General features: G+C 38.5%; 1 protein-coding gene across 1 annotated transcript in view; it reads left to right on the top strand.

Moving 5' to 3' along the window:
• MICU1 (mitochondrial calcium uptake 1) overlaps positions 1-9,925 on the top strand; it is a 155,263-nt gene that overhangs the window by 115,795 nt on the left and 29,543 nt on the right. Inside the window, exon 8 of the mRNA XM_017518561.2 lies at positions 6,773-6,881. Within this exon, the coding sequence (XP_017374050.2) occupies positions 6,773-6,881 (109 nt within the window). The remainder of the gene's footprint in view (positions 1-6,772; positions 6,882-9,925) is intronic.

The following is a 9,925-nucleotide window of genomic DNA, read 5'->3' as shown; positions in this document are numbered from 1 at the left end:
AAAAAAAAAAAAAAAACTAAGGAGATTGAGTTGAGGATAGATGACAAGATTGGTGAGAGGCATGGGATATAAGGAAGGAAGGAGACAGTTTTTCAGTGGGCCATAGACAGAACTTGGGCAATTAAATTGGCTCCTGGTAGATGGATTTGGTACAACTGATTAAAAGGCAGGACAAGGGAATCATCCATTATGGTGTGTTTGCACTCATCATGGCCTGTCAGCACTAGATATCTCGCTTTACAGCTGACTCCAAAGGAAGCTAAATTTTCCTTTTCTCATCTATGACTTTTTTTGAGGTATAATTTATATACCATAAACTATCCATTTTAACTGTACAATCCAGTGATTTTTAATAAATTTGCAGTTATACAATTACCTACCACTGCCTTCCAGTTTTAGAACATTTCCATCACTCCAAAAAGATCCTTCCTGCTAGCTTTCAGCCAATCCTCATTTCTACCCTACCCCCAGGAAACTATAAAACGGCCTTCAGTCTCTAGACTTGCCTTCTCTGGACATTTCATATAAATACAATAATATAATAATAAGGTCTTTTGTGTCTAGCTTCTTTTACTTAACACAATATAATTTTTAAGTTTATGTAGATGCTTATAGTAATTTTTTTCAGTTATAAGAGATAACTTAAGAGATTAGTTTATTATTTTCTATTGCAGAAGAGTAAATAGTATTTTATTGTTTGGATACACTAAATTTTTTTTATCCATTCACCAGTGGATGGACCTTTGGATTGTTTCCACTTTGGGCTATCATGAATAATGCTGCTATGAACATTGCATACAAGTCCTCCTGCAGACCTGTGTTTTCATTTTTGTTGAAGATTCCTAGGAGTGAAATAGTTGGGTTGTATGGTAAATTTAATTTTTTGGGAAATTGCTAAACTGTTTTCTCAAGCTGCTGAACCATTTCACATTTCCACATGAATGTATAAGAGTTCCAGTTTCTCTATATGCTCATCAATACCTGTTGATGTCTGTCTTCTTTATTACAGTCATTCTAATAGGTATGTAGTAGCATATCATTGTGATTTTAATTTGCATTTTCCTAATGATGCTGAGCGTTGTTTCATGTACTTATTAGCCATTCACTTGTCTTGTTTGATAAACTGTCTGTTCAAACCTTTTTTTAAATCAGATTGTTGGCCTTCCCATATATTGGGTTATAGTAGTTCTTTATGTAATTCTAGATACAAGTCCTTTTTTATTTTTATTTTTTGAGACAGTCTCCCTCTGTCACCCAGGCTGGAGTGCAGTGGTGCGATCTCAGCTCATTGCCACCTCTGCCTCCCAGATTCAAGCAATTCTCCTGCCTCAGCCTCCTGAGTCGCTGGGATTACAGTCCCCCACCACCATAACTTGGCTAATTTTTGTATTTTTAGTAGAGATGGGATTTTGCCATATTGGTCAGGCTGGTCTTAAATTCCTGACCTCAGGTGATCTGCCCACTTTGGCCTCCCAAAGTATTGGGATTACAGGTGTGAGCCACTGTGCCTGACCTGGATGTAATTCCTTTATCAAACATATGATTTTCAAGTATTTTCTCCTAGCTTATAATTTATTTTCTCATTATTTTGAAGCACAAAATTTTTTAATTTTGATGAAGTCTAACCAATCAGGTTTTTCTCTTTTATGGCTTGTGCTTTGGGTGTCATCTAAGAACTCTTGCTTTACTCAACATCATGAAGATTTTCTCCTCTGTGATTTGTTTTTTTGTTTGTTTGTTTGTTTGTTTGTTTGCTTTCGAAACAGAGTTTTGCTGTTGCCCAGGCTGGAGTTCAATGGCATGATCTCAGCTCACTATAACCCCTGCCTCCTGGGTTCACGCAATTCGCAATTCTCATTCCTCAGCCTCCTGAGTAGCTGGGATTACCAGCGTGTGCCACCATGCCTGGCTAATTTTTGTACTTTTAGTAGAGATAGGGTTTCTCTGTGTTGGCCAGGCTGGTCTCAAACTTCTGGGCTCAAGTGATTTGCTCACCTCAGCCTCCCAAAGGACTGGGATTACAGGAGCGAGCCACTGTGCTCAGCCTCTCCTGTATTTTCTTCTAAAAGTTTTATCCACTGCTTTTTGAGACAGAGTTTTGCTCAGCTGGAGTACAATGGTGCGATCTTGGCTCACTGCAACCTTCACCTCCTGAGTTCAGCGATTCTCCTGTCTCAGCCTCCCAAGTAGCTGGGATTACAGGTGTGCACCACCACATCTGGCTAACTTTGTATTTTTAGTAAAGACAGGGTTTCACCCAGTTGGCCAGGCTGGTCTCGAACTCCTGACCTCAGGTGATCCGCCCATCTCGGTCTCCCAAAGTGCTGGGATTACAGGTGTGAGCCACCGCGCCTGTCCCTGCTTTTAGTTTTGAAAGACAATTCTATTTACTTGCTTAACAACTTCCTAATGTTAAATTTGTTTTTAAACAACCTAAAGAAGTATCTCTATTGTCTACAAACTATTATTAATCTTATCTTCTTTTTAGAGTCACCTAAAGCCCAGTTTTATATAAGTCCATCTTTCCAAAGGTAGATAGATTACCAGTTTGTTGAATAATTAGTCACAGAGTAACTTCTCTATTTTCACCTCACAGCATGTCAAGAATATCCCTTTACTGCGAAGCCTAAGAGACAGTTCCTTTTCTCAATTATGTCTGCAGTTTAAGTCACCTGCCAATAGATTGCTGCATATGCTGTAGCCTTCTTGTCCAAACAACTTAATTTGCAATAAACATATCCTTTCACTTTCCATTTTCACAGCCACAAAGCTTATGTTATAGTCTTACTCTAGCTTTTTTCTTTTTTTTTTTTTTTTTTTTTTTTTTTTTTTTTTTTTTGGGAGACGGAGTTTCGCTCTTGTTACCCAGGCTGGAGTGCAATGGCGCGATCTCGGCTCACCGCAACCTCCGCCTCCTGGGTTCAAGCAATTCTCCTGCCTCAGCCTCCTGAGTAGCTGGGACTACAGGCATGCGCCACCATGCCCAGCTAATTTTTTGTATTTTTAGTAGAGACGGGGTTTCACCATGTTGACCAGGATGGTCTCGATCTCTTGACCTCGTGATCCACCCGCCTCGGCCTCCCAAAGTGCTGGGATTACAGGCTTGAGCCACCGCGCCCGGCACTCTAGCTTTTTTCTAATAGCCCTCTGGATTTTTACTATAGTAATTACCAAAAAAAAAAAAAAAAGGAATTTTGTGACTGACATCATCGTTTCTTTAAGGAGACCTGTCTAAATTTTAAGCTCTGTAAAAATTAAGGCCTGTGTCCAGTGCAATTTTATTTCCCTCGCTGTTCTTGGCATAATGCTAAGTGGTTAGTAAGTGCTCAATAAATTTTTTATCTTTGTGATAAAATTATAGTGTTGTATATTTGGATTTAATAGTTATATAATGTGATTTGCAGCCCACTGTTTTTCTAAATCATCAAATGAATAGCCATTCAGTTTATATTGCTCTCTCTCTGTCCTCAGATAATTCTCAGCATAAGCACTCTGGTCTTGAGCTGTAATATTTGATGTTTCACAGTGTTTAATGAGACTAACAAACATTAGAAGTTGTTTATCATCACAGTGGGACACATTTCCTCTACCGCGTTCTAACTGTTTTAGGAATTTTATGTTAACCTTTTAGCCTCAAATACCCTTTCAATAACTTAGTCCCCTAACTCTCCAACCCCTACAGGATTTTATACCTTAATAAGAAAAATAAAAGAGTTTTAGCATGTTATGTGTATATGTGTGTTGTGTGTGGTAAAATATACATAACAAAATTTACCAGTTTAACCATTTTTAAGTGTATAGCTCAGTGACATTAAGTACTTTACATTGTTGTACCACCATCAACACCACCCATTTCCAGAACCCGTTCATCTTCCCAAACCGGAAATCCTTACCATTAACAATAGCTCCTCATTCTCCTTCTCCCCAGCTCCTGACAACACTATTTTTGACTACTCTCAGTACCTCATATAAGTTCAGTCATATAGCATTATCTTTTGTCCTTTTGTGGCTACTTTATTTCACTTGGCATAATGTCTTCAAGGCCAATCATGCTGCAGATTGTGTCAGAATGTTCCTTTTAAAGGATAAACAATATTCCATTGTGTGTATATGCTGTATTTTGTTTATCCATTCATCCATCGATAGACTATTGGATTGCTTCCACCTTTATGTGTCTTTTGATGGAGAGAAAAGGAAGATTAGTATCTATCCATAAGCAATGATATTGTACAACCTGTACTTCTAATCCTTTGGGATTCTCCTCTAAATGTTGATTCTAGCCAGTGCCTACATTAAATAGCATACTGTGGCATCCATAATGAAACCTAACTCTGGATACTCTAAGGCAAAGCCAAGAGAGTGACCCCAAATTAGGGAAAAAGCATATAATATAGGCCTTCCAGTCCACTACCAAAATTACGACACTTGGTACATAGTAAGTACTCTATAAATGTTTGAATAAATGCTAAGTACAGACATACCACCATTCATAATTGCCAAAAGTAGCCCAAATAGAATAAGAATAAATAAATTGTGGTATTCACACAATGAAACACTTGATAGCAATAAAATTAATGGACTACAGATATACACAAAAACATGATCAAATCTTAGAGAGGCCATAGATAACAGAATGTCTACTGCATGATTCTGTTTATACTGTTCCACAACAGATAAAATTAAACAACTGGTTTTGTAAATATGCTGTTTACATATAAACATGCTATTTTTTTAAAAAAGCAAGAAAATGAATTCCCTGAAAGTCAGAATAGTGGTTTTTGTCAGTGGGGGTTGCGCAGCAGCTGCAGCTTATGATTAGGATGGGACATGTTGTGGGGAGGGACGAAGCTTCTGGAATGCTGACAGTCTGTTCCTTGACCCGAATGAAAGTTTTATAGGTATTCACTTTGCAACAGTTTGATGATGAGTTTTACATTTATGCACCTTTCTACATAGTCACTGTATTTCACAATAAAGTTTTTTAAGTTCTATGATTCTAAGGAAAAAAAATTATAAAAGATCATGTGACATAATCATACAGTCTTTTTTGCTGTGTTTTGTTTTTGAGACAGCATCTAGCACTGTCACTCAGGCTGGAGTGCTGTGGCACAATCCCAGCTCCCTGCAACCTCTGCCACCAGACTCAAGCAATCTTCCCACCTTAGCCTCCCAAATAGCTGGGACTACAGGCACACGCCACCGCACTCGGCTAACTTTTTTTGTATTTTTTTAGAGATGAGGTTTTACCATGTTGCCCAGTCTGATGACAGAGTTCAAGTGATCCTCCTGCCTCGGCCTCCCAAAGTGGTGGGATTACAGGCATGAGTCACTGTACCCAGCCTTATACAGTCTTTTAGCTTTCAGTTTGATGAGATAAGAAAGACAGAGTTGACCCAGTTTGGAGACTACCAGGAAAGAACTGTAGATTGTATTTAGATTTCCTTATTACTGAGTTCCTGATGTGAGTTCTGGGGTCTGTAGTTTGAGGAAATGAAAATTGTGAGAGGAGCAGCACTAAGTAGAAGCCAGTCTACATCTGCAGCCCATTAAGGACCTGATGCTTCATTAAAGCATTAACATCAGTGTCTGGGACATCTAGGACATTGCCCAGTGTTTTCCCTTTTTAGTAACTGCATTCATTTCCATCACAGCATGATGTGGGGGAAGCAGGGAAAAGGCAAATAGGATAAATCTTCCTCCCTATAAAGGAATTCCCAGTAGTCCCTGTTTCTATAACTACTTTTTCTTGATCCATCATTGAAAGTAGAATTAGAGATCAGCAAATCTTTGAACAGCTTTTGAAAAAAATGTCTTCATTCACAGAATTTCATCAGATTAAAGTTAGGTGGCAAATTACTTTGTGAGTAGCTTTTAAATTGAGATAATACGTTGATTTTCGGTAGCTTTGAAGGTTGAAAAAAAGAAAAAAAAAGAAATTGAGATAATGAACAGCTTCCTCATTACTTAGAATTTGCTAAATACTGACACGCTTCCCCAGGATGTCACCGACTTTGGTGATTGTTTAATTAGCTTAAGCCTCAGAAAGCTTAGCTGGCCTGTGAGCAGAATATTAAACTGGAAGTCCTGACTCTGATTTTACTTCTTAAGATGTGTAACAGATCAAGTAGCAATAGCCCAATTAGGAAGTGTCATAATAGATAGTGTGTCTAATTGGAGCTCACAGTTAGAAATATTTTCACTAGGCCAGGTGAAGTGGTTCACAGCTGTAATCCCAGCACTTTGGGAGGCTGAGGTGGGTGGATCACATGTGGTAAGGAGTTCAAGACCATCCTGGCCAACATGGTGAAAGCCTGTTTCTACTAAAAATACAAAAATTAGCCGGCCCTGGTGGTGCAGACCTGTAATCCCAGCTACTCGGGAGTCTGAGGCAGGAGAATCACTTGAACCTGGGAGGCGGAGGTTGCAGTGAGCCCATTGCACTCCATCCTAGGTGACAAAAGTGAAACTGTCTCAAAAGAAAAAAAAAGAAATATTTTTATTAAGATATTCAGCCATCACTGTAAGCAGCTTTGTCAGATTTTACATGTAAGAGGGAAGCAATTAGCCAGTTTGCCTTTCTCGGGGTAAAAGTCAAGAGTTTCGTTCCGCTGCTATTTATGAATTTGACATTCCTTGATTAATTTATTCAGTTTCTGTTCTAGACATGAGCATACATTTCTGATTTGCAGACTATTTCTGAATCACTGCTTGTCCATATTGTGCTGCTTTTTGTTACAGGTCCTGCCTTACCTTGCTGTCCCTCCTCTTTCAGGGTCTGACATTTCAGGAGGTGGAGAACTTCTTTACTTTCCTAAAGAACATTAATGATGTGGACACTGCATTGAGTTTTTACCATATGGCTGGAGCATCTCTTGATAAAGGTAATGAAACTCAAAAGTGTTTGTGAAGGTATGAGCATTAGATCTGTAATCTCTTAGGTGACTGTCCCTCCTTAACAGTAAAACGTAAGTTTTTCTTGGTGTGTGTTTTGATTTGTTGACATCGTATGAGCCTTGCATTTCACTCTGAGATGCCAAGCTTGGTGCATATATTTTCTTGTGCTAAGGCTGTAGTCTGGGCAGGTGCCCATCTTTAAGTGACTAACCTTGAAAATAAGCATCTAAACTGAGGTACAGGGCATGAAACTGCAGAACTTCCCCCATCCGAGCCAGAGTCATTACATACACAATGGGAAGCTAAAGTCACTATACAATTTAAGTTATATCTTTGATGAGAAGGAATGCTTTAGTTTATTTCTTTTATTAAGATCATTTTTTAAGATAATATGACTGAGAATAGCACCCCTGCTCCTTTGGCCTACTTCATAGAAATTCAGTTACAGTTTGTACAAGCAATGTGAAAAAATGGAGGAATTGAAAGCACAGTTTTTCCCCCCAACATTTTCTTATGAAAATTTTTAAACATTCAGAACAGTTGAAATAATTATTTAAATAACATCCATATATTCAGCTCAACTGACATTTTGCTATATTTGCTGATTGTATGACTATGCATATCTTCGTCTCTCTAATCAATCTTATTTCCTGACATGGTCAAAGTAGTTGCAAATTTAAGTATACTTCACTCCCAAATACATCAGTATGATTTTTTTTTTTTTTTTTTTTTTTTTTTTTTTTTTTTTTTTTTTTTTTTTTTAGATGGAGCCTTACCCTGTCGCCCAGGCTGGAGTTCAATGGCGCGATCTTGGCTCACTGCAACCTCTGCAGTGAGCCTCTTGGGTTCAAGCGATTCTCCTGCATCAGCCTCCCGAGTAACTGGGATTACAGGAGTGTGCCACCACACTGGGCTAATATATTGTATCTTTTTTTTTTTTTTTAATATTTTGTATCTTTAGTAGAGAAGGGGTTTTACCATGTTGGCTAGGCTGGTCTCGAACTCCTGACCTCGTGATCCACCCACCTCGGCCTCCCAAAGTGCTGGGATTATAGGCGTGAGACACTGCGCCCAGCCCAGTATGAGTATTAACTAAAATTCAAGATTCATTTAAAGTTCCTTCATGTCCCTTCACAGTTTTTGCCCCCACTCACCAAGAGGCAACCTTTGCACTGCATATTTTTCCACTATAGATTAATTTTGCTTTTTCTAGAACTTCATACAATGGAATTATACAAATGTACACTCCTTCTAAGGTTTCACTTAATGTTTTGAGACCTAGCTCTGTTGTATGTCAGTAGTTTAATCCTTTCTTATGATGAGTATTAACCCTTGTATGAATATAGCCAGGCAGGTGGATCACCTGAGGTCAGGAGTTCAAGACCAGCCTGGCCAACATGGTGAAACCCCGTCTCTACTAAAAATACAAAAAATTAGCCAGGCATGGTGGCACACACCTGCAGTCCTAGCTACTAAGGAGGCTGAGGCAGAAGAATCGCTTGAACCTGGGAGACAGAAGTTGCAGTGAGTCGAGATCATGCCACTGCACTCCAGACTGGGTAACAGAGCAAGACTCCGTCTCAGTCAATCAATCAATCAATCTATAAAATGAGTTAGGGAGTTCTTCCTTCTCTATTTTCAGAAGACATTTCTGTAAGATTAGTGTTGTTTCTTTCTGAGTTTTATTTGATAGAATTCATCAGTGAAACTATCTGGGCGTGCCAATTTCTTTCTGAAAAGTTTTGATGATTTAAGTTTTTAAGTAAATATGTAAGGTTTATGTTTTATATGAATTTTAGGTTATATTTTTGAGGAATTTGCTCTTGTCTCTAAGTTATTGAATTTATTAACATGAAGTTGTTCATAATATTCCATTACTACCCTTTCGATGTCTGTAGAGTCTGAAATCCCCTTTTACTTCTACTGTTAGCAAATTACGTCTTCTCTTTCATTTTTTAAAAAAATATTTCTTACTCAGTGTACATAGACTAGGGTTTAACAATTTTGTTAATCTTTTCAAAGAACCAATTCTCGACTTTGTTAATTTTTTCTGTTTTGTTGCCTATTGAGTTGTTTCTGCTCATACGTTTTTTACTTCCTTCTACTTATTTTCAGTATATATTGTTTTGTTTTTGTTTTTCTAAGCATCTTAAGATGGAACCTTACTTACCATTTCTAAGGTAAGTTTGTGAAGCTGTAAATTTCCCTATAAACACTGCTTTATGCTGGGCGTGATGGCTCACACCTGTAATCCCAAGCACTTTGGAAGGTGGGCAGATCACTTGAGGCCAAGAGTTCAAGACCAGCCTGGCAAACATGGTGAAACCCCATCTCTACTAAAAATACAAAAACTAGCCAGGCATGGTGGCACGCACCTGTAATCCCAGCTACTCGGGAGGCTGAGGCAGGAGAATTGCTCGAACCCAGGAGGGAGAGGTTATAGTGAGCTGAGATTACACCACTGTACTCCATCCTGGGAGGCAGAGGAAAGCTCTGTCTCAAAAAAAAAAACATAAAAAAATTATAAACCCACACACACTACTTTATCTACTTTTCACAATTTTGGTGTGTTGTATTTTTTACATCATCCTTTTCAAAATATTTTCTGATTTCTTAGGTAATCTCATGGACTATTTAAAAGCATGTTGTTTAACTTCCAAATATGTTGGTTTTGGCTGCATGTGGTGGCTCACACCCATAATCCCAACACTTTGGTAGGCCAAGGCAGGAGGATCATTTGAGGTCAGGAGTTCAAAACCAGCCTGGGCAACATAGCAAGACCTTGTCTCTACAAAAAATAAAAATTAATTCAAATTAAAATATTTTTGTTTTATTCTGGATATATTCTTGGTATTTATTTCTAATTTAGTTCCATCGTGGTCAGAGGACACACTCTATAAAATTTCAATTCTTGGGCCGGGCGCAGTGGCTCAAGCCTGTAATCCCAGCACTTTGGGAGGCCGAGGCAGGTGGATCACGAGGTCAAGAGATCGAGACCATCCTGGTCAACATGGTGAAACCCCGTCTCTAC

The sequence above is a fragment of the Cebus imitator genome, unplaced genomic scaffold (assembly GCF_001604975.1).
Source record: "Cebus imitator isolate Cc_AM_T3 unplaced genomic scaffold, Cebus_imitator-1.0 Scaffold686, whole genome shotgun sequence".
NCBI lineage: Eukaryota > Metazoa > Chordata > Mammalia > Primates > Cebidae > Cebus > Cebus imitator.
The sequence above is the reverse complement of the archived record's forward strand: the minus strand, read 5'-3'. Positions and strand labels throughout refer to the sequence as shown.